Below are 25,132 nucleotides of genomic sequence, written 5' to 3'. Positions count from 1 at the left end.
TGTGCGTGTGTGCGTGTGTGTGTTTGCTTTACAAAACCCACTCTAAGCTGCAGTTCTGTTGTGGAACACTTCGGATCAGTGTTCCCACGTCGTGGTTCGTACTTCCTGGGGAGCCGTTTCCCAGCATTCCTGCTCATATTAAGAGCCAGTTGCTTCCTGAGTTTTCAAATGAAGCACATTTAATAGCCTTTTTTTCTCGCAATTAATATCTGGGCAGACTGAAAGCTTGTAGACGCACAGCAGCTTGATTTAATATTCCTTCATTAATGTGAGGGCCATTTAATGTTCATGAAGAAAAATGAATATGGTGAGGTCAGGAGCTCAAAGCTGTGTGGGTTGTTTTTGTAATTTAATTTCTGCATTTATTTTTATTTATTGCAATTTGTCTTTCAAAGAGGCGAAAATGGGAGGGTCCGGGGGGCTGGCAGGAACAATGACTCAAGTGGTCTGTAACAATTATACCTTTCGACGGCTGAACCACTGGGTGTATGACAGCCGGCTTTAATTGCGTGTGTATCGGTGATGGTTTATTTTCACTGACATGGTCAAGCACTTCGCTCTCCAGATGTGTGTGTGTGTGTGTGTGTGCGCGTGTTAGCACGTGTGTGCCCGCCCGCGCACGTGCGCGTGTGTTTGCGTAGCTGGATCGGGATGCACATCGTCCTCCTCAGTAGCCCCAGATCGCGTAGCATCCCTCGCGTTGTACGATCGCTTTTTTTTTTTTCCCACGAGCAGCGGCGGTGTGGAGAAGTGAGTCTCACTGAAGCAGACTTTTAGCAACACGTTACCCTGGATACCTTCGGTAATTTTCTGCCTGTCAGGAACAAGCCAGTCCCAATACCCATGTTACCAATGGGCAGATAATCACCGTCATATATTTAAAGGAGGAGGAGGAGGAGGAGGAGGAGGGGGGGGGGCAGCTCTCCAAACGGCAGGTGTTGATTAGATAGGGGTGTTGTGTAGAAGTCCCCCATGCAATTTGTGAGATTGATTCATGAACTGACATCTCGGCGTTTGTCGGTGTACGCACACTGAACACCGCGCAAGGGGGACCTGGAATACGAGCGTCTGAGCGACTTCGCTTCCCGTCGTCTTTTGGCGTCTAGCGGGACGGGTCCTGAGCCAAAATCAGCCCTCCTCGCTCCTTAACCTCAACGAAACGACGCGCCTTAACGCTGCCGCCTGAGCACCGGCTCCTCTGCAGTTTGCGCGGAAGGGGGGAATGCTGTCTAGATCCGGTCAAAAGTGTTCATGCGCATTTAACGGGTCTATATATTTTTAAAAAAACAACAACAAAAAAAACACATCCACATTTTACACAGTTCACTATGTCCATTAACCTGGTTTTAATTGTGTTAAATGGCACTTTGCACCCGTGTACCTATATATATCTATACAGGGCTCATAGCATTGTCTACAATCAAAGGCTACTTGCCTGCTTTTAATTCATGCATGTCCTTAATTTTAGTTCTGCTTTTTGAATAACTGAGCCTTGAAAATATAGATATACACAGTACATGCATACAGGTGTGTACAGTACATGTATATGTGTATAAATGTGTAAGAATATGGTTTTGGGGTTAAATTTCACGCCTTGCATTTACATTCTGATTAGAAATTATAATGAATGATCAACAAAAAAAAAATCTCCAATTTAACCACACTATTTAAATGAAAAAGGCGCTATTTAATTTAGTGCGGCTGAATTTATAAATTTATATATCAAGAAAACGTTTATGTATTCAGCTGCGATTTTAATGTAATCATAGCAAGGCACAAATGCAGCAGTATACTGTAGATTCTGAATAACTTATTGTGAAGCAATTAATGCTTCTTCACTGACGTATGCTGTTGGAAATTAGAATTTTTTTGAAATAATATTAATTCATTGTTGTCCTATGGCCTGTTGCTCAGTAGCGCCCCCTGTGTCATATTCTTACATATCCACTTGTAGTTTTTTAATGGCTGAGGTGATTTCCTTTTTGACTGCACTGGTTTTGTCGTGGGTCTGGCTTTTTTGGTTCTGTGAGAGGTTCTCTGCATGCGAGATGTGCTCACACCCAGGTTTTTTATATCTCTGCACGCCAGTCCTGAATAGCTACACTGCTCAACCCAATTTTGGGGCCCCTGCTTCCTCGGCAGGCCCCAACCCGCCCCGCCCCGGAGGCTTCCCGGGCGCCAACAGCCCCGGGCCGGTGGCGGACCTGTACGGACCGGGCAGTCAGGACTCCGCCGTGGGTAACTACATAAGTGCTGCTAGCCCCCAGCCCGGGTCCGGCTTCGGGCACAGCATCGCTGTGAGTATGCGCCTCACCCCCCCCCCCCCCCACCGATCCCCCCTGCCCCCCTCTCCCCAAATCCCCCCCCCCCCCCCTCTCCTTCAGCGCTGCTTGGTTATTAATTAGCTGGAGTTGTGATTGTGGCGGCTCTGTTCCAGATAGAGCGCGTGCCCCCCCCCCACTCTGTGGTGAAAAGGGAAAAGGAGGCAGGGGCTGAGGTAATGCACACGGTCCGTAGAGCACAGTGTCTGAGCACCGTTTGCCCCAACTTCACTGTAGCGATAGCGATAGGGCCTTACTTTGAGCTCGCTGGCTTTTATAGCTCAAAAAAAAGTGCAACGCACTGAAACTACCTGCAAAAAAATGGCCTAATCTGGTTATAAATGTGCTGCTTCATTCTTTCGCAGACAGCAGGAGCTGTGCAGGATTTGGAGGTTGTTTAGATTACAATGTCAGTGTCAAGTCTAAACGAGGAAATTGGGATTTTTAATTTTGCATGAATTCTACACAAACGAGTGAGGTAAGATATTCTACAGGGCCCATTTACAGCAACATCAACAATCGCAGACATTTTAGTTAAGTCTGTAGAGTAACTGCCACAAAAATCCCAGAAATGGAATTGCCTGAGGTTGATAGGACTCACCAGGCTGATGACATATTTGATAAATGTACACTCTTGACATGATAAATTAAGTTAGAATTGTTTGGGGATTATGTCTCTCCTGTTGTTTTTACTCTAGCCTGTGTAGAAAAGAACAGTTGTAAATATCTACACTGAAGATTTCTTTTGTGATTTGTTCTTTAGTAATAAGTGAGAGACGTTCACACACACACACACACACAGTGTACACGCTAGTATGCCCCGTAGCGATGATGAAAGCGCTCTTGAGGTTAAGTGTGCATTGCCAATGTTTCTGCTTCCTCTTTTATCTCCCTCTTTGTGACTTCTTCAGGATGACTAACTGTGAACTGGCACAGCCTGACGTCAGCCACGTCCCAGTGCTCCGTCTCTGTACTAGCGCCAAGCAGAAGGCCAAAAGTTGCCGCTTGTTAACCTTCTGCTCTTTCAAAATGAAGGGCTCTCCAGTGGCGCACCCAGATAAGGCACTCGCTCAGAGCGCAGTCGTGTGCCTTGTGGTTGTTTGATGAGCCCTTGCCGTGGCTACAGTTTTCTCAGAGGGTGTGGACCTCTAACCAATGAGGAAGGACGTTGCAGTGATGGGAGGGGCTACAGAGGCAATCGGCCAATCCAATTTAGGATGAAAATGTGGGAAAGTAAAACCGTGCAAGGACTTGTGAGCGACCTTGAGGACGCAAAGCAGAGAGAAGAAAAGATTTACCAATCAGAAAATGTGAAAAGAACACAGCGGATGCATTCAAAGCAATTAATGGTGGAATACATTATGTCTTTCAAAAATGAAATAATGGGGCATTTTGATGTTATAGTGTGTGTGTGCCTGTGCCTGACTTCTCCAGGGCACCAGCCATTACAGCACTATCAAGGCATGATACACTACATGGCCAAAAGTATGTGGACACCTGACAACCAACATCTCATCCAGAATTATGGACATTAATATGTTGGCCCATTCTTTGTTGCTATAACAACCCCCCACTCTTCTGGGAAGGCTTTATACTAGATGTTGGAGCATTGCTGCAGAGATTTGCTTTCATTCAGCCAGAGGTGCATTGGTGAGGTCAGGCATCGATTGGGCGATTAGGCCTTGGCTCGCTGTTGGCTTTTCCAATTGATCCCAAAGGTGTCGGATTGAGGTCAGGGCTCTGTGCAGGCCAGCCAAGTTTTTCCGCATCGTTCTTAGCAAAACCATTTCTATATAGACCTTGCTTTGTGCCCAGGGGCACTGTCATGCTGAAACAGAAATGGGCCTTCCCCGAACTGTTGGAGAAGCACAGAATCATCTAGAACGTGATGGCATGCTGTAGCCTTAAGATCTGCCTTCGCTAGGAACAAAGGGGCCCAATGTCCAAACCATGAAAAACCAGCCCCAGACCAAAGGGTGTCCACATACCTTTGGTCATATAGCGTACATGAAGTATGAAGCGCTGTTCCTAAGAGCTGCAAAAACAGGGGGATATGCTCAGAACAGGAAGCAGCACATTAAGCATCAGCTAAACAGAACGGTTGTGATTACTGCGTAATCACACACACAGCCATATACATATGTCCTTGTGTTAAAATAGCCCGGTGTGAGCTCGCCCTTTAAAAGCTCCGGAATGCATTACTCCGGATCCTTTTCCGTTTTTTTAACCTTTACGAACGTTAACCGGAGGCCAGAGGACCGAGGGAAACGCGCCGCTTTGAAGTGGCGGCCATGATTGACGGGCCGCCACAGACAGAACCCGCAACGAGTCACGAGAAAATAATAAATATAAATATTTTTTTTTTGCCCTTTCGTGACTCGCATCCAAGACAGAGCATCAAGGCTTTTTTTCTTTTTGCTTCCTGAAAGCGAACAAAAGGCCTGTTGTGTGTGTGTGTGTGTGTGTGTGTGTGTGCGCGTGCGTGCCTACACTGTTTATTGTAACGGCGTACAGTGTTATTCCATTAACTGGGCGGCTTTGAATACCCGAAACGCACCCAGCCTGGAGAGACGACTGACGTAACCTCGATTTAGCCAGACGCCGCGACACATTCGACGGTTTTTGGAAAGAACACAATGAAGAGGAATGTCACCTTCCCGTCTGACGGAAAAGCCTGCGCTTCAAGGTTAGAAATATGGGTTGAGCAGATCGCCGGCGGCAGGTGCCACTTCTTCTCGTCCTTTGTCGGAAAAAAAGGACACATTTTTTATTCCTGCGAGCGCGAGATTATTGCAGGTTTTTCAAAAGTGAAAAAGCGGTGTTAAGTTGGACTTAATTCATCTTAACCTTGCCCACCTGAAAAAAAACTATTCATAGAATTTAAGAGAGCAATGAACCGTGGAACCATCCTCTTATTATTGGGCCCAATGAAGAGTTTAATTTCTCCGTCCGCTGCATTAAAAAAGGAAATGATTCAGAACTAAAATGCCCTTTTCACTCTTCACGTGTTATATGTAGTGAAAACATCAATTTGAATAAGGGGCTGACACAGTGGTCCAGACGACCTCTCTTCCTTTATTCCGAGCGCACAGTGCACCAGCGCTGAGGCTGAAAGTGACACAGCGAGTTTGGTGTCAAATAAGAGTTCTGAAGGGATCCCAGGTGTGCTGTATCCAGCTAAAGGACCTGATCTCAGAAGAGTCGTTTGCAGTTTTGCATTTAGAATTTTGGAGTAAAGAACCCTGGCCTTTTCCCCCCCTGCCCCCTCTGGTCTGCAAGGGGCAAAAGAGCACGCTTTTAACCAACGCATCAGGATTGTGGGACGGGCTGTGACGGATATAGGAGTCGCCGGTGTTTTTGAATCACTGTGTATTAAGATCCTGCAGCGTCCCTCTCTCTCTGCTCCTCTTTCCTCTTCCTGGACCGGAGAGCGTCCACACCCACCACGCCAAACACGCTCCGCTGGTACAAAGAAGCTTTGACGCCACCGGCTCACATTTTCGGCCTCCAAAATGGTCTCCGTCGGCTGTTCAGTTCACAGTTACAGTACCACGTTGGGAAAGCTTTGCTCCTACTGTTTGAAAAAAAAAAAATTGGGGCTGACATTGATCACTTGTGGGATGGGGGGTGTGGGGTACTTTTGATTATTGTTTCGGGAGCTTTTTTTTCTTTTCATGTTACTAAGTAGCTTTTGCATGACTTGTGATTTTATTAATATTTGAAATGTTAGCATGAATGTGTATGAGTACACAAGAAGGGGAAATTATAAAAAAAAATAAACCCGTTTAAAGTGTGTGTGTGTGCCAATCCACATGCTTCTGAAAGAGCTAAAAAAGTAGCACCTTCATTCCATGGCACTATGCTGGAGGAATTCAGATCTGTCCCTTGAGGCTGAAAAAGCCTGTTGCCAGCCACTCAGTGTCTCTAATGCGGTCAGTAGACTGACCAGCCCAAAGCCCAGCTAGCGTCGGAGCTGTGCTCTGCAGGTGGTGCTGCAGGCGGGCCTCAACAGCGCCACCTGTAGGGGACCGATGGGAGAGCCCCGGGGACTGGAGAGCGTACGGGCGCTATGTGCTGAGGGCCCCCACACAAGCGAGGTGCGGGATAGCGTCCGTTTCCCGCCGCCAGTGCGTTTGGTCGCGACGGGCTGAGTACGCGCAGAATCCTGTCCTCGTAGGCGGCTGCCTGACCTCCGGGCTTCAGCGCCCCGTAAGCTCCCCTCTCTGCCGCAAACGGAATTCACCCTCTCCGTTTTCTGTGGGCTATATCACATTTCCCTTCTTCGTCCCCCCCCCCCCCCCCGTCAGTATCGTCTGAATTTTGAGCGCGGTCCCCGAGGTCCCTCCCCCTCAGATTTGTTCATGGGTAAGGAAGAAAGCGTCGGCGATGGCCTGCCACACCTATTTCGCGCGGCCGTTAATTTGGATTCGCCGGCAGGGGCCTCCCAAAACATTTTGATTGAACGTGATTAGAGACACAGTAGCGCCCAGTGAGGGTGAGGGCAGGGTTATGTCGCCTGAGTGCCTGAATGTTGTTCTTTGATCATCCGGCTAAAGCGAAAAAGGTAATGACTGCGCTTCGTGTGCTGCTCTCCAGAATGGAGTGGAAGTGATGAACTGTTGACATGTGGATGCTCATTCATGCTGGCAGCGCAAAAAAAAAAGCCTATGAATAAAATGTACTCACAAGTTGTTTTTTTTATTTTTTTATTTTCTCTTTCCTTTGAAATGCATACTGACTCAGGCACTAACTGTACACTTTTAGGGTCCGTTGATTGCGACAGCTTTTACAAACGGATACCATTGAAACCTAACAGGTGGTTGGTTGCCATCTCATTTGAGGTATTATGTGCCATTTATATTTTTAATAGCCATTTCTGTCCCTCCATTTCTACTAATGTTTTTTTTTTTCCTCCTTTCCACATCCGTCTTTCTCCCTCCTTATTGACTTGCTGCTTTTAACCCTTCCTCTATGATTTTGTCCTTCCCCCACAAAAACTTTTTACAGTTTTTTTAATTGGTATTTTTAGAAGCACAATTATGGAAATACCATTTCTTTAAAAAAAAAAAAAAAAAAAAACATGAAACATCAAAAGTCCTTTGAGGTAGCATTCGTAATATGAAACGCTGAAATGCTTTAAAAAGTTTTTGTAGGTCCATATTAAAACATTGTGGTGGGGGGGGGGGGGGGTGGTGGGGGGGTTGGTGGCTGAATGTTGTTTCTATCTTCCCTCCTCACCGTCCATTGCCATTTTTTTTACATTTTTTAAAATGCATTCTCAGTTATTCCAGCTAAGCTTTTATGCTACAATAACCGCATGACGAGAGTGATGTTGTTCGCTGGATTTAAGCAAGCGGTACTGTTGCTTTCTCCGTCGCCACGCCACGGCGTATCCTTGACTGCACACGGCCCGCTCGCCTGCAAAAAAAAAAAAAACCTAGTTTCTATTCAGCATTCTGAAAAATCAGCACTTAAAATTACAATGCAAATAATGAAATATGGGACCGGGGTGTCCTTTCAGGCGTGCGATGATTACTCGGGAGCCGGGGATTGCGGGCGGGGGGGGGGGGGTGGCCATACTGTGACCATGTACGCGCAATTTGTCGAATGATTCTGAGGGATTAGGGCCCCGCAGATGGGGGTGTTTTCTCTGGGCCTGTTTTGTGCGAGCGGGGCTCAGAAGCCGAGGCCAGACATATCTCAGGATTGGGAGCCGTGGCCCCCCCCCCCGCATCCCCCCCCCCCTCCCGCGAGCCTCTGCCACTGAGCGTGCTCAGTGCAGCGTTTATTCGCACGCATTTACGGAGTCGTTCACTTCCTTCCTGCTTATCGTGACCGACGTGCACTTTCCCCAACTCTTCGCTGAATAGCAAACTTTCAACTGTTGAGGCGCGAATTTAACTTTTGGCTTTTGTAGGTTTTTTTATCCCTTTCTTACTGAGCGAGGATCACAATCACAATTTAGGTCAGCTGCTTTTGGTGAAGGTTAGAGAGAAAGTTTCCAGGTCTCTCTTAGTGTGTTTTTGAAGGATATCTTTTGCATTATAAGGGATTGCTTGACGGATGGAAACATGTTTTCTTTTAATACCTAGTTATATGGTGAATTTCACCATGGCTTCTGTTGCCCCACTTGGAGGGGCCAGAGGAGCAGGCTGTAGGTCCATGGGCGTTCTTTATAAAGGAGAAAGATGTTTTAATCCTGAATATGAAGAAGAAGAAGGCTTTTATTTGTCACGTGCATATACATGTGCATACAGTGAAATTCGTCCTCTGCATTTAGCCCATCCTAATTACTTAGGAGCAGTGGGCAGCCACAGTGCTGCGCCCGGGGACCAACTCCGACCAGTTCCGAGGCCAGTGCCTTGGTCAAGGGCAACGGCAGGAAGGGCACCTAGGGGCAATTTTAGACTCTCCAATTAACCTAACCTGCATGTCTTTGGATTGTGGGAGGAAACCGGAGTACCCGGAGGTGACCCGCGTGGGAATATTCGGCTACCCGGCTGCCAGTTTAGTGCACTGGCTGTTACAGCGAGTGAAGGGACGTCCTCATGAGCTCCAGCCCCTGTGTGATGTATGGGGTGCATATTTCTAGCACTGGCCTCACGCACGTGTGGGCGGCCTGCCCCGCCAGAGCTAGCTGCCAAAGGCAGTGGCGGTACTGTAGGTTTTGTTTGAACATTGGGGGGGACACATTAAGTTGGGGGTCTGGGGGGGAATTTTGAGCATCAAACACTTCATTTCCTGCATTCTGGTGAATTTTTATGCACCAATTTGTGCTTTTTCTGCATCAATTTATGGTGGAAATGCTTCTTTCATGTTTTTATTGGGGGGGGGGGGCACGTATTCTAAATATTGAGGGGGCGTATCCCCTGCGTGTCCCCCCTCCCCGAAATCTACGCCTATGACCAAAGGGCATGCCAGTCACATCGCTGCCCAGCTGCTCCCTGGCAGCTCACCTCTCTGTCACAGGTTTTTAGGACTCCTTCAGCCTCCCACAATCCTGTGGGTCGCCTCTTCACCCGCGCAAATGAGTCTTCCTCTCAGGACTTATTGCTGAGTGGTAGGGGCAGGTTGGATGCCTGCCAACAGCCATTGAGTAGTGTTATGTCTTAGCACATGAGTTAGCACTTTTTACCTCAGCTGTCTTGTAGACCGACAAAAAGTGTCTATGATTCCCCATATATAAGTTTGACATGGCAATACCAAATAAAGCCAAATTTATGGTGAAGGTTGCTCTGACCTATAATCACATCCATAAAATTGCAGCTTTGTTTTCTTTGAGTTTTTTCATTTCACTTATCTTTCTTCAGAGGACTTCAGGTATGGTTTCAAATGATATTTTTCTACAGACGACTTGTTATACCTTAACTGGGTTCTTTAGTTTGAAAGATCAGCCTATTTTGTAAAACCCAGACAACAACTAGACAGCATTGACACAGGAAGGAATTTAATCTTGAAATGAAGACAGAAACTCCTTTGGCATGCTTCAAGTTTTTTTTAGCAGAATCAAGATCTAAGCTAAGCGATCGAGATAAATAGTGCTTAATGGTCCAGGAAACTGGATTCTAATTATTATGTTTGTATTTTCCAGAAGAGACAATTGATTGTCATCTTAATATTTCTTTGAAGTTTTTAACCAGATTATAATCACATTAAATTGCTGTAAACACTATTAGATTATCGTGACCTGTTCAGCAGATAAGGACGGGGTGGGCCTGCGTCCTGCGCTCATTAACATTCATATCCATAAGACACCTCATATGTGAACCGTTCCTTGTCGCTAGGTTAGCGCAGGTTGCGCAGACAACATGAAAGAATGCTAAATAAGCTAGGCCTTGCCGTCGTATAATTAAACCTGAAGATCGTTCGATGTGTAATAACGTTGTAGCACCGAGCGAATGTACACTGTAACATTAGGCTCTGTAGTCAGTCTCAAACTCTGGACATTACCCCCAAAAAAAAGAGGCTTTACTGTAATTCTCCATATATAAGTTTGAAAGCTATTTATCACTAGCTAATGGCGGGCCTGCTTACTGCACTAGTACATCGCTCGTCTGTTCTCTGCGACCATCGAGAGAGAGCCAATAGCAGCGACAGTTGGGAGGTGAAGGGAAGGCCCCGCCCCACGCTCCCGTGCTAGCATATTAGCAGAGCCATGTTGTTTTTATAGGGAGCTGGTGAAGAAAATGGGCGCCACAAATGCTAACTGTTGGGGTTATAGCAATACCGCAGTGCCCGTGGGCCATCAGAAATGATTGAATCCCATTTCTTTTGAGTCTCTCTCTTTTTTTTTGTAAAAGATAAAAGCGTATTGGTCTTTCTGCATCCAGGGAGAAGGCCACGGTGAAATTTCCAATTTTAACTTGCCTGCACAACAGTGGCAAGAGCATCATTTACATATTACAAGTGGAAAAAGGATAGCACCGGTTGTAGTGTTTTGTGACGTGCATTGTACCCAGCTAACCCCACCCACCGAAAACCTGCCATTTAGCAATGGGGGTAAGGAAGCCAATTACAGCACACGGTTGACTAAAAACGAAATTAAAAATTATTATTATTATTGTTTTTTTTTATTTTTTATTATTTTTCAAGAATCATTTACAATATTTCTGGGTCATTTGTGAATGCAAAATAGTATTAGAACAACACATCAGCTAGGAATTCACAGATTTTAGTTTCCTGGATCTTTTAATTGTATGCTGCAGAGACAGACATTGGCCTTCGGTGCCTGTCCTGCCATCAATCAGTGTTGTTTATTTTCATATACCATCCGTTCAAAAACAAAAAATCATCCAAGTCATTTGTGTGAAGCTCAAGTGCTGAACTGCACCCTGCTTGCTGGAAAGCTCCAGGCTGTTGAGCATTTAGAAATATATGGCCCATTCGCTTTAATGGGGCAAATAATTTCGTTTCACAGCAATGTTCCTGAATATGGCATTTTTGTCAAGGAAATTAAAATATGTTTTTCTCTCTCTCCCTCTAATGTGGCTGAGTTGACATATCTGGCCCAGAAACGCTTTCAGCGAGACACTGTTAAGCGTTGTTATAATAATAATAATAATAGTAGCAAAAAGTTAAATTCTTCTAAAGAACTGTACATTTTGCCTCATCATTCAAACTACTGCTGACAGTTTGATGAGAGTTTTAAGCTGGGGCAGAATGAATATGCATACAGTACATCTCTCAAGCCACTTTGTCCAATAAAAGATTCCCTGCATCACTCCACTGTGGTTTAATGCTTGTTGTCTATGCTTGATTTAGTTGCTCAATGAGACCTCTGAATTTAATAACCAATGTTCTGGTTATGACACTCATTAATATAAATTAACACACACTGTCTTCCAAATTAAGACGACTTTGGAAGGATAAGAAAACGTATCAATCAAAGACGAGCGCGTGAATGAAATGGAGAAAGCAACAGTAATCAGTGGCGTTTCTGTAAACCAACTTTTTGTCTGTGGGAAAGTGTGTTCACTGCATGTCCAGGCGCTGTGCACGGTACTAACATGTTCGTAAACATGAAAAGCCCGCCTCTTCAGGGAGACTGGCTGTGTTTAGATTACCTTTGTGTGCGTTTGTCACGACTTGTGTTCCCTCTGAGCTTCCAAGTGTACTCCTGTTGCATAGTCAACTTCTCAGACTCAAGGACACCTGAACCTGTCCCAACAAACGCCTAGCCTGTCTCTCCACATACGGAATGAACTGGCTCTTAGTATTTTTGCGGGTGAGACCACAGCATGCAGTCAAGCCAACTAGCATTAGTTAAATTAGTACTAGCTCTACTCAATTCAAATGTTCAAATGTCAAATAGTTACCCGTTGTGAATTTGCTGCAACGGTATTTATATACCGTTGCTGCTGAGAGCTAAATTGTGGCGTAAGGTTTTAGCGAGATGAAAAATGCTGGTTATTTTAAGTTCCTTCTTTGTTCACTGTGCGCGGTGGAATTGGAGCTCAGAAGTAACAATAGTCCCATGCTGTGTGCCAAGTGAGACCCCCCCCCCCCCGTTTTAACCCTTTGTTTTCTCTTTGGCTCAGCAGAGTATATCTGGAGGTCCAGGGAAGACAGGCCGAAGTTTCTGATTGGTTCTGTGTACAGGTGATGTCAACAACTTCAAGCACTACAGCATCACCCAGGGGAACTGGAGGTGGCACCACATGAAGAACAAAAGAAAAAAAAAAATGTCAAGATCATCTCAGAAAAGAATCTGCTGTACTATAAACTAATCCTTCTGTAACATGGTAACTTTGTTTAGGATTTGATGTTTTATTTTTCATTTACGTAGTTGTTAGTATTTTCTTTCCTCACCTTTCCCCTTTCAATTATAGAGGGGAATTTTATTTCGGTTTTGATGATTTGTGTATTTTGCTTTTCTCTTGGTATATTAGTGTAAACTATTTTATTTTATTTTATTGTCTTTTTTCCTTTGGGGAGGTGAATATGTTTGCAACAGTTGTGTTTGTTTTACCTTTGGTACCGATCCTTAATATCGATGAGGTCTTCAGGTGTCATTTTTGCACACAAGAAAAATAAGTACTGGCAAGTCTTTGATAAAAAAGCAAAGGGTTTGCTTCAAGTGAGAATCTAGAGGGTATCTAATAAATCTTAGTAGCTGTTTTTATTTCTTGTGATGTCTCGTTAACCATAATTACCTGTTTTGGGCAATAAGAAGAGGACTACAATATTTTCACGGTCCTTTTTTATAAGTGTTGTTTTCGTTGTTTAGGAAAAAGATATAAAAGTTTTTTTTTCATTTGAATAAATTGTGAATTCAGATTTAAAAAAAGAAAAATGTAACTGTAAATATAATTCCAGTCACTGCATATAACACGTTCAAAAAAAGCAAGATACCATATTTTTGTGGTGGTTTGTCAAAAAAAGGCTGTACTGTGCTAAAGCAGAAAGAAAAGTAAAGGAACGGTTTCGAGCTCTAAACGGTAACTAAAATCTATTTGTGGCACAAAGGCCGTGACTGCCCCATTGATGTCTAGAACATATAGGAAACGCTGTTGGCTTGCTGTGTAAATACTGAAGGCCAAATAACTATACTAGTGTCATACCAGCATATTGACTAGATAGTGAGTTCATGTGTGCGCAGCTTCTGAAAAGAACAAAAAAAAACCTTTCAGTTAATGTCTTTCACAGGAGAATTAGTCATTTTACAGTAGTGAGAACTGACACACACAGATTCAACAAACAAAAAAAACAGTTAAAAAATTGTTACAAAAGAAAATCCAAAGCACACTATTTTGTTTTGAAATATGAGACTGAATCTTGTCCAGATATTTCATAAAGCTATCTGCCTACAAACGCTTTTTTACCACTGGTCAGAAATAAAATGTCTTTTTTTTTTCTTACTTTCCCCGTTTTTTCCTTACAGATTTTGGGAAAGAAATGTGATACTTGGCTTCAGTGTGGCAGTGGCAATATTCAAGGCTGTTCTTTCCCCTCCGTCAGTTTCCACACTTCTCCTCTTGAGTGAATTAGGAAGGCAAACGTTTTATATCATACCTCAATCCTGTGAGTTTTACCTTAGAAACATTGACAGATTAATTTATTTTAGGGGTAAACGGATGAAATGAATAGAGAATAATAAGATAAATAATTGCACTGTGACTAGTAGGAAAGAACTTACCGTTTCCAATTTGCACATGTTCATGTTGGCTGTTTTAAGTGGTCTGCACCAAGGGGTAAAGTATGAAGGATTATTTAGAATAATTGTTGCTGTTTTCAATACAGTCAGACATCTACAGAAGCATAGATGGGTAAACATCTTCACTGATAGTGACGAGAATCAATATCCTGTGCTGATGTCTTGGAATTTCATTATATGGGTATAAGTATGCCAACTTTTAATATTTCTAAAACGATCTAAAATATTGCAGGTATTTTAGATACAGCTAATAGAAGACACTGAATACAATGTTCATAATGTTAACAATAGCTGCTGTGCTAATTTCCTGTATATGTAGAGACTGGATTAGCTCAAATAGAGAGATATGGCATTTAATGAGACGATTTAAACTGCAGAGATTTTAAAGAAGATATTGGGTTGATTGATGTATATGCTGATGTTCTTTGGTTTTTCCTGCTGCCAATTTATTTTGTATTTTTATTTTGTCAAATTTTATCCTTTTTATTTTTATTTTTTAAAGTTCAGAACAACCAGGTGAAGCAAAATGCTGGATGCTTTTTAAATAATATGGAGACTTGATCAAGTAATAATTTAAACAGAAAAAGAAAGCGATTATAATGTTATAATCTGTTAAAATTTAAAAGAAAAGAAATACAAAAAAATCTTTAAAAAAATAATAAAAATAAAAAAAGATGTTCCTTCACTGATTTCAATTTTGAATCGGGGGATTTTTATTGATATTTTTGTGGTTGTTAATAATATTAATAATTATAACAATATAATAATGTACTGTACATCCATCAATTTCTCTTTCCATTCCCTGTCGCCTCATACAATCTTTTGTTGATCTTCATTGTATTTTGGTAGTGTGTAAAAAAAAAAAAAAAAGGTAGAAAACAAAAAAAACAAAAAAACACAAATTACCTTGTAAACAGAGTGCTGTCTTTGATGCCAGTGTAGTGGTCTATACTCTTCTTTGTCGTTCTCCTTTTCTCTACTGCTCTCTTTTTCTCTTTCTCTCTTTCTCTCTCTCTTTCTCTCTCCTCCTAGTAATTAGTAGTAGATGTTATGTAATTAAGATTAAGAAATAGATGTAGTTATTAGCAGATTTAGGACCAGTAAGGATAGGACTTTCTCTCATTGTCAGAGTTTGAAAACAATCGCAAACAATTATGTTACTAGTGATTTTTTTTGTTCCATATTTCTTTTTCCTTTGTTTTTGCTGATCTCACATGGTTTCAACTAACCAAAGCTCTCACAGAAGAAATATAGAAAACAAATTGCTGTAAGACAGAATCTTAAACAAGGCATTAATTGGATCCCCACCCTTGAATGTTTTAAAAGGGGTGTGCCATACTACCTTAAATGCTAATGCTAGATATGCAAAACTTTTATTTTTAATTATTTTTTAAGAGGGACACAAGCTATAATTATGAAAAAATTTATTACATGAAAGAAAAAAAAATCATATTTTTTTAGAAAGTTCTAATAGATGAATGATGATAACAACAATAATAATGATAATAGTAATAATTATTATTATAATAGTAATAAAATAAAACTGTAATATGTTTTGATGTTTGTACACTTTAAAAAATATCCCAGTCGCCTGTGGCACTACTATTTTTGGATACTGCTATGTTTTTTAAATTTGTCTGCCTAGATTACTGAGTACTTTTGTTTTCACTCATCAAAAACATCCTTTGAAGACTTTGTGAATTATTTTTATACTCTTGAACCAGGTCACCAGCTCTTTATTTTAATCATATACAAAAATTTGCAGATCTTGTCCAGTATGGCACAAGTTTTCAGTGGGATGGAAACTGAAATTGTTCGACAGTTTCTTCTCTAGAGTTGTTAGAACCCTGTAGCACATCAGCTGAATACAGTTTCAGTTGCACAGGAAACATTTTTTTTTCCTGGTAACATATGAAAATAGACGAGTCACGATCGATAGGGCCCTTTTAGGTCTGTGACACACAATATATTGGAAGTGCGTCAATAAGAACGAAATATTTAGGAGCAATGTTGTTCATGTTTAATTAGTTTGGTCAGTTGTGTCCACAACTGTGGCAGCTGGCTGTACTGGTAAAAAAAAAAAAAAAAGATTCAAAAAGCACTCAGAATATTTATGTGCTTTTAGTATTTTATTTGATGAAGTAGTTTTGTGCAGTTCTAGTTAATCGCTACTAGAAAAAGGTGTTTGAAGGGGGTGCAGAAATCAACAGATGGCCGAATGCCAGTGGACTCCCCTATTTTTATATTAGAACAGCTAATATAATATTGATAAAAAAAGCAGGCTGTGCTTTCTCTGTGATGGATTATGTGTGATGGAACTGTGAGTGTCTCGTTTGGGGAACCCTGTCTCCTGTACAGTCTGCACAATCTGTACAGTCTTTTCTTTTAAAACGAGGCTAGCTTTTGATTAAAATGAAGGCCCGGTGATCTTTTCAGATAGTTTGTGCCATTTTTTATTTGTGTTTTATTTATTAGATTTTTAATTTGATCCTGTAGCTTGGACTTTAAGGTAGCATGGCTCTGTTGCTGTAATTTTATTTTTCATTGTACAGCAGTTTACAGCTGATGAATGTTACACATCTCGATAGACTAGTCAATTCATTGGGTAAATGTTGGTTTTAAAAAATGAAAAAGAAAAAAAAAACGACCTGGAAGGTGTTGGCATTGGGAGTAAACTACCATTTCTATTTAAACTTGAATCTTGAAGGCAAGTGCTAGGCAAGGGCCAAATGATCACCCCATCTGTCATAAGTCACTCAGTACACTGCACATTGTCACTCACACGTGTGTGTGTGTGTGTGTGTTTGTATTTGTGTGTGTGTGTGCGCGTGTGTGTACTGTATATGTGCACACACTCGCATGTGTATATATATATATGTGTGTGTGAGTGTGTGACTATGCACACACCTACATATATATGGTGTGTATACAGGTGTGTCTATATCCTTTATGTGGAAACGTTTTACTAATTTCTGTTTGAAAATAAGTAAGATTCTACTGTACATTTTAGAGGAAACAAAATCCCCCTCTTTGTTCTGAAAAGCTTTGTAGCCAACACTGTTTGTGTCAGTCGCTGTTAAAACATTTGACATTAGTATGGTGAGTCCTTGTGCTATTTTGGCAAAAAAAAAAAATCGTGATGTACGAAATGTAAACCACAGCCCTGGTCTAATGGTATTGTATACATAATACATTACTGATGACTGTTAATCATTAAGTGGGCCACCACTTGGTTTCATAATATGGGTAGTCTTAATGTAAAAGAGTGGGTGTACGTCTGTCATTTAATTCTTGCTATAAAAAAAAAAAACAGGGCAGTCTTTTGTGACTGCAATATTACAAGGGTGGTTCTCCTCAACGTGTGACTCTCTTAACCCGGTTTGCCTGAGCAGAGGAGCAGCTCGGTGTTAAGGTTTGGTCATTCGCGTGCTGTCCTGCACGTCTGTCTACTCCGATTGCCTTGCCCATTCCTAACACTTGCCCGTTTTTAACGTTAACAGACTTTTTACGGCGAGAAACTGACTGAACTGACTGACGTCTTGAAAGCATCTTTCAGGTCTTCTTGTATGGCTTGCTCAAGCCCTGTTGTAAAATAAACAAAAGTGGATGGGGGTCTCTCACATCTCAGATGTGGAAAGTATAATTTTATATTTGTATTTTCAAATAATAATAATAATAAAAAATGTTTGTGAAAGGTTTCCATCCTCTACTGTGGTCCAGAAATCGATGTGTCTGTCTGGAAAAAAATAAAATAAAATAAACTGTTTTATCCTTTGTTTTACTTTTTTAATTTTGGAAAATGTACATGTACACACATTTATCCCAAAGTACTGGAACAGTATTTTGATTTAATACTGATTAAATTGGGAACATGTTATATTTGAATCTTCACATTTGTATTATTCTGACTGACATGTTTAATTAAAAATATTATTAACTGTTCTGAATTTGAAAGGAAAAATTATTTTGCAGTTCAGTTTTTATTAAGCAGCAAATTTCAGTGCTAGATGTAATTGGATATTACAGCTAGCAACTCTGTTATCACAAAAAAAAAAACATTTTAAACGTTAAAGATTGATAGCGATTACTGACCTGAGCAACTGATGAAAGTTGCTCTGCATTTTGCAAAATTCATGCTGTATTTTTAAAAGACAATTTGTGAAGGTACCCTCACAGTTGTTACTACGACTACCGGCTTATTGTTGCCTTATTCTTCCAGGGACATTGTTGTCCAGGCTCCGGCAACTAATAACCTTGTATGTAAATTCTATTAAAGCAGCACGGGCAGCTCATCCGTTTCCGTGTCTGAGAGTTTTGAGGAATCGGACGCCATTTTCACTTGTTCATCAGATTGAGTGCGAGGCAGTGCTGAAGAAATCAGTGCCACCACCGAAGTAATATTAATATTTTAAAAGAGGACGACGATAGCTTATCGTTCATTATTCCGTGTGGTGTACTACTGTTAAATGCGGTTTGAGTTACAATATTTGAGCATGCGCTGTCGTCATTGCTCGCCTGACATAAAAAGGTGTTTTTAAAATAGAAATGCACACTGCAATAAATATCATGTAGCGCATTTCAAACCCAAATATAAACTTTCATATTGGTATTGGTTGTAATTTCCCACCTCCCTTACCTCTCAGAGAAGGACGTGGTATTTTTACATCCGTGTTAACACTCACTGAATCATCATATTGACGTGCAGATGCAAAAAGTGGAAGTGAATCCAACAGAAACACAATGTGGTGACAGACAGACAGGCTGAAAATGCCCCCCCCCCCACGTGACCACAGACAACACTGCATTTAAGGACCATTGACCATGAACTACTTAATAACAACGCGATGCAGTGCTTCGTGAGAGCTCACTCACCCTAACCCTGCCCGATCCCAGACTCTCATGTTACGTTTGGTTCTGCGCTGGTGGCGGCCATTTTACTTATGCCGGCTCAGTTCTGGGGGGCCGATGGCCCGGACCGGACCGAGAGGACCGGGCGCGTATAATGAACGTTGCTTTAGCCGCGCTGTTTGCGCGGTTGCTTTTTCTGAGACGCTTGCAGAACGAAAATGGCGGGAAGCGGAAAGCTGGGTAACGACTGTACGGGATTCGCTGTGCAGCGCTCTGTTTATCTGCCCTTTTCTACCTTGTCTGCTGGTCCCCCCCCCCATCTTTTATGCCCCCTCACTCCCACCACCCACCTCATATACTCCTCGTCATCAGCCCCCCCCCCCGACGTAGCCCACTTGGCACGCTAGGACCGAGTTCAGACAATCGGAGCGCATTGTAACGCTGCCATCTCCATGACGACCCCCGGCGCTATTAATCGCGCCGCCCACGACCCCGGCGGTTATTATCCGCAATTATCGGCGGATTTGCCGCCTCGTCGGGCGACTGTGTCATCGCGTCCCACGCCTTAGCCGCTCTGGCCGAGGGCCGACGTAGGTTTTCCGAACCGCCGTTCTCGCGCTGCTCGCGTAAGCGCGTCCGTCTTCCCTCAGGACGGGGGGCTGAAGCTTCGCCGTGAAGAGGGTACGGAATGGAAATTAAGTTGGGGGGGGGGGCCCGTTCCACAAGGAGGGGTCAGGGCGATTAATAGCAGGTCCGTTTGTGCTCTGTAGAAAACCAAAAATTTCATTATCTTCTGTGATCCTCTGTTTTTTTTTTTTTTTCCCCAGGAAGAGTCTTGTTCCTTCTGTTCACCCCAGTTACCAAAACAATAGAGGACCTAGGACCAGGTTTTGCCCAAGGCACCTCTTGGTTTTGACTGTCTCAACAGAAAGTACAAAAATAGTTATACTTAAAGAATGTTTATCTCTCAAAATATGAAGACAAAAAATGGCCTAAACAGTACCCTCCTGGGTTCTGAAATGCATTGTCTTTCTTCAAAAGGAAATGGGATTTTTTTTGTGCACTTTTACGCTGTCCCTCAAGGCCTTCATAATGCGTCCATTTTACGGAAGCAACAGTTCCGTCTGTACAAATTTAATCGACCTCTAAAAATCACATCTTAAAAACCCTTTGCAATGAACCCAAGCCACCACCGTGATCATGCTAAAATTGCACACTATGCAAGTTAAAATACATGTACAAGAACATTTGAAAATTGGTACAGAGGGCAAAGGACATAATCTTAGGGAGGAAACAGGAACAAGCAGCGAAACGGGTTGTGGCCCACCAAACCAATGCCCTTCCCACAGACCAGCCAAATGTTTATATCCTCAAATAATTGATAGAACTTAATCAGCTCCTGTTTTACCTGAAATGGAAAAATGCGATGTGTGGCGTCAGCAGAAATTAATGTCATTTTTTTTTTCATTGGAGCCGCTGTCCCATTTTCATATTTTAAATTGCTCCTGAGGATTAAAGCATGACAGCTATTATAAATGTGTTGAAATCTATCTACCTGCCTCCCTCTCCTGCTCGCTTGCTCGCCCCGCTGTCTCGTTCTCATCTCCCGGCAGATGGAGCGTGCGCTCTGGGCGCTCCTCCGTTATGAAGACCGTCCTCTTCCTCTTCCTCTCTTCAGCCCTGCAGACCACCTGGATTCTAAGACCGCTCAGCTTGGGGTTTGTTCACTCGGTGATCACGTTGGCAATAACGCTTTCATTCGTAGTTCACCTTTACACATTCTGTTCTTTCATAAATGCTGCACAGCGCAATAAATAGTCTTGAATTAAATTAGATAATTTATTGATGCAGGCATATCATTGCTGTACATATTACATAATTTTCTAATAAACGTTTTCACTTGTTTTGTGTAAGGGGAACCCTGTAACAGCAGGGGGACGGCCACGGATGTCATCGTGACTCGAGAGACAGCAAGTGTTTGGAAAAATAGCTTCATGTGCCGAGGACTTTGGTAAGCTCTCTTGGGACACTGATCAGTGTGTAGCTAGGGCTGCATGTCTGCTACGTACATTCACGTTGATGGCTTTTCATTTTACAGAAAGGCAATGCTGCATCAGCCATTTCCTAACTCATTAAGATCCTGTTTATTTTCTTAAAACCTCGTTTTTTAAGAAATGCAACAGTGGCTTGTCTTCTTAAAGCCTGTCTCCTTCAGTCACTCCCTCATGTATTTCATGCCATAGTTGTCTTGTAGAGCCCTGGACCCCAGACCTGGGTCCAATAATTTATCTGAGATGCCTTACCCCTTGAGACACCTGTAGATTACTTACGATTTTCTATTAACATTTTTATCATTGTTTTCATCGAGATTTAGAACAATATTCAAATTTCGTAGGATGAATTTTAACATGTTTTGTTGAAAAAGGTTACTTTTTCTGATGTTACTGGCATCTGAGAGTTAAGGTATTTCAAACATGTAACTGACCCAGGACTATTTCCTTACAAACATCATCCACAGCATAAAATAAACCCTACTGCACACACATCTCTTGTGAAATATTGTAGTTATCTGTGTTTTGGTCCACATACTGTATAAAAATTCCTTCCTTGCCCAAGATCTGTGAGGATGGAAAAAATGTCTAAACCTAAATCCTTGTCCTGCCAAGATTATGGTGTAATATTTTTCCAAAGCAACCAGCTTTTCAAAGTTGCTTTCCTTCAAATTCATCCCCCCAGTCTTTTATATAGCCTTTGTGTTTGCACATAAAAGGGTTTTTGTGGTCCCTGGCGATAGTATCTTTAAACCGTTCTGCTTCTGAGGTGACCTTTCTGCAGGGCCGCTTTGGAACTGATCTGATCTGGACGTTCTGGAGGTGGTGCACTTCTAATTGTTATACAGATTATTGGGGGACAAAATAAAAGAAGAAAAAAAAAGAGAAACGTCAGCACACATGGGGTTCTTGTGAAATGCCAGTCAATAGAACTGCAGCCATTAGACTCAGCCCGTAAGTACCTGAGCCACCTCCTCTGCTCCTGGTTTCCTTCCGATAGTCATTTACAAAAAAATGCCTGTTAAGATTAAGTAAGCACTCAATTAGCTGGGGTTAGTAGCAGGGTTTTCTAAGTAATAGTGGCACACACACAAATGCTCTTTTAAAAATTATGAATATAAATGTTTTGGAAAAAATGTAATATTGAATGAAGGATGGTTTCGAAAGGCAGTTTTGTTTGTGCATGACCTGACCTGAAGTCTGAACTGAAGAAATCAGGGGCGGTCTCTACTTTTCATGAGCTAAAGTTTTTTTTACTAATAACATACATAATTTTTTTTTTATCTGATTGGTACATGTTTAATACATAAGTATATCGTCAAATTTAACAATGTAAATTATTGGTAATGTCTGATCATATAGCATGAATCCTGAATAAGCACACGCTGAGCTCTGGCCTTCAACCTTACATAAACAAGCTCTAAATAAAAAAATCAATATTTAGTCTTTGTTGATCAGTTCGATTCGGAGTCCTAGACAGAATGGCGCAGAAGCAGTTCCTCCCTGGTATGGGTGGCGGGAGGGAGGATAAAGAAAATAAATGTTATAAGAGAGAGAACATGCCGTAAGTAGATACCGTATTTCTGACTTCTTACTGTCCTTGGTTGGGAAGTTCTGTGCCGGGAGCTACTCCAGCCAACACTTAGCATTACGCATGGTGATCTTAGCATTACGCATGGTGATCTTAGCATTACGCATGGTGATCTTCCTTCAGTTGTGTTCTTTATTTCAAGAAAAAAATTTTGTAATACATGGCTTTGCAACCTTTATGAAATTTATGAGGTTGTCGCTGGTGCAGAAATCCATGCTGTAATGCTGGATACGTCTGATGCCACTGGACATCAGTAATGCGGTAGTAGGTAGTAAAAAACACTGCCTTTCTAGAGTTGAACATTACACATGTGAATCTTCAGCATGACCACATGTATCTTAGCATGTGGCTCTAAAATATCCGATCGGCCCCCCGATGAGTGTTTCCTCCAATCAGCTTTTCAGTATAGCCAGGGGATGTTGTGTCACTCCAGCGAACTAGACTGCTCCCAGCTCTCGGGCAGGAGCTTGTCTTTTCAAAATACGACTTGGGGAAGTTTGCGTAAGAGCATAATAGCTGAAGATGTGTTCTACCCAGGGAAGATTTTACATTTTTTTTCTGTATTTTATCCAAACTTATGCAAATCAAACATACAGGTAAAGTGGGACTTCCACAAAGAGGGGAGATATTTTAAAAAATGCTGAAGTTTCTACATGGTGAAACCAAAATGTACAAAAAATGCTCTGAAACAAAAAACTGAGAATGTGCACTTTAACCAGATTGTGGATTACAGAGCTAAATCAAAGATATATGTATTTGTCCCAAACATTATAGAGCTTGCTGTGTACCTGTGGTGTACATGTTCAGAATGATAAATCATTCAGAAAAATCAGTATATCATCTTTTTTCCTGCCTTATGCCTTTTTATTATAGTCTTTCATCTTTTTCAAGCTTTCTCAGCCAAGTTTCACTAAAAATAGCGGACCATCATTAACCATAGATGTCAGACATGTAAGATATGGTATTGCGGTTGATACAATCACTCATTTAGACAAGGGGATTGACCAAATGTGTAATTTATTACAGGATTATGGCTAACTAAAGTTTCTTACTGTAAATACTTTTAATTTTAAATACTGTAAATATTTTTCAGAGACATACGACTTTGAACATTTTTATTAGAACACATTTTTTTATTTATTATCAAGTGCAATTTTCAGAATGGTCCAATGTATTTAGGTCTTGAATATTAAACTTTGCAGATGATGAAATGCTTTGAGCTAAAATATATAGTGGTTAAAGGTGAACTTCAATGTTTTAGTGGACGTTGGCCAAATAAAATGATTTTTTTTATAGCAAAGTCATTTGAAGGTCAACTCACGTATAGGTTAGAATAGGTTGCCAAAGATGTTTTAAGAGAAATTAGGCTGAAACCTGCCTGCACCAACGGTGTCTTTCTTTAACTCACAAAGAAACCTGCCTCTCAGTAGGTCAAAATACATGAAATATCACCTTTAACCCCCATCCAATTGCGTAGCCTTCTCTGCCGTGTGACTTTTTCCTAACGGACTTAGAGATTTTCCTGCCCACTGGCCAATTATTTTGTCTTTCAGAGTTGGAACCACTCCCCAATTTATTGTTACGCCATTCACCTCGAAAGACAGCCTCATTTCCAGGACAATGCTGCCGCCAGTGTGAGTAAAGCTTCTACAGGAGGGGATATCTTCAGCATTTCAATGCAGGAGGAATGGTCCCATTTATTTCTCTCCCTTTTTATAGTTATAATGCTGACATAACAACACAGTAGCATTGTACCTGTTTAATTGCACAATGTTAAATATGATGTAAGTAGGAAATGATGCATATTAGTTAATATATGAAAATCCCTCAGCCCTTGAAGCATACTTACGTGCACAATTCCACAGTTACATGACCACTGTAAGGTCATCTTATTCTCATAAGTACATGGAATATAAAATATGAGGACTGAAAATTTTTTACGTCATTTCATTGGTAACATAAATATATAACTCCTTTTCTGTGGAACTTGAAGCAGCATGAGATTAGGAAACGCAGGCCAAAATTTCTCCATAATGGACTCTCTACATGGCATCGTGGACAAAATGGAGTCGCTGGCCGTGCCAGACCCTGCAAACAGGATTAGACCAGAGCGTGTGCTGCATTCTGTTGTGGAGAGAGAGAGCTCCTCACGCTGCTGAATTAAAATGTATTATTTTTATCATTCTCCTATGGGGCTTGCTAAGCACCACATATACTTATATATGCATTATTTTGGGTATTCAAGTTTTTTTTTTAAAACTTTTTGTAGTAACATTTGTCTTATCTCAGGGGTATTTTGTTTTTTTTGTTATTACATACTTTGAAGATTGCTCATTATTTTTGTTACTTACTTACCTTAAAATATAATGCCAGTTCTGTTTCTTCTTTCAACAATTTCTTAATTCCTATTTTTTATTGTTTTGTTGAGTTTTATGTGGTTGTTGTGTATAATTAAAATTTAAAAGCTAACTATGTGGCGTGGAGACTGATGCTTAACGAAAAGGCAAACAAATAAAACAAGGTGAACAGAATAACCAATCAGAAATCTCATCTCAGGGGCATAAAAGTCCTATATCGACAAACTGCTTTTATCTTTCTCCCCTTCTTCTGTTAGTAATCAATTAATAAATTATTTATTTTGAAATGAACCGAAATCCTGCGTGCGCGA

At 41.5% G+C, this 25,132-nt stretch overlaps 1 protein-coding gene and 1 long non-coding RNA gene across 21 annotated transcripts in view; one reads left to right on the top strand and one right to left on the bottom strand.

Moving 5' to 3' along the window:
- Positions 1 to 17,743, top strand: part of LOC135262780 (RNA-binding protein Musashi homolog 2) — a 246,435-nt gene extending 228,692 nt beyond the window's left edge. For 9 of the 20 annotated variants that reach the window (XM_064349999.1, XM_064350006.1, XM_064350009.1 and 6 more), the window contains 3 exons: positions 2,089 to 2,297; positions 7,086 to 7,162; positions 12,362 to 17,743. In XM_064349999.1, the coding sequence (XP_064206069.1) occupies positions 2,089 to 2,297; positions 7,086 to 7,127 (251 nt within the window). In that variant the 3' untranslated portion in view covers positions 7,128 to 7,162; positions 12,362 to 17,743. Of the gene's footprint in view, positions 1 to 2,088; positions 2,298 to 7,085; positions 7,163 to 12,358 lie in introns of all 20 variants that reach the window. The other 11 variants (XM_064350007.1, XM_064350002.1, XM_064350016.1 and 8 more) reach the window with 4 other exon arrangements.
- LOC135262786 (uncharacterized) overlaps positions 1 to 25,132 on the bottom strand; it is a 656,092-nt gene that overhangs the window by 453,516 nt on the left and 177,444 nt on the right. The window lies entirely within an intron of this gene.

Source organism: Anguilla rostrata, chromosome 9 (genome assembly GCF_018555375.3).
Source record: "Anguilla rostrata isolate EN2019 chromosome 9, ASM1855537v3, whole genome shotgun sequence".
Lineage (NCBI taxonomy): Eukaryota > Metazoa > Chordata > Actinopteri > Anguilliformes > Anguillidae > Anguilla > Anguilla rostrata.
Note: the sequence above shows the minus strand (reverse complement) of the source record. Positions and strands in the feature narration are given on the sequence as shown.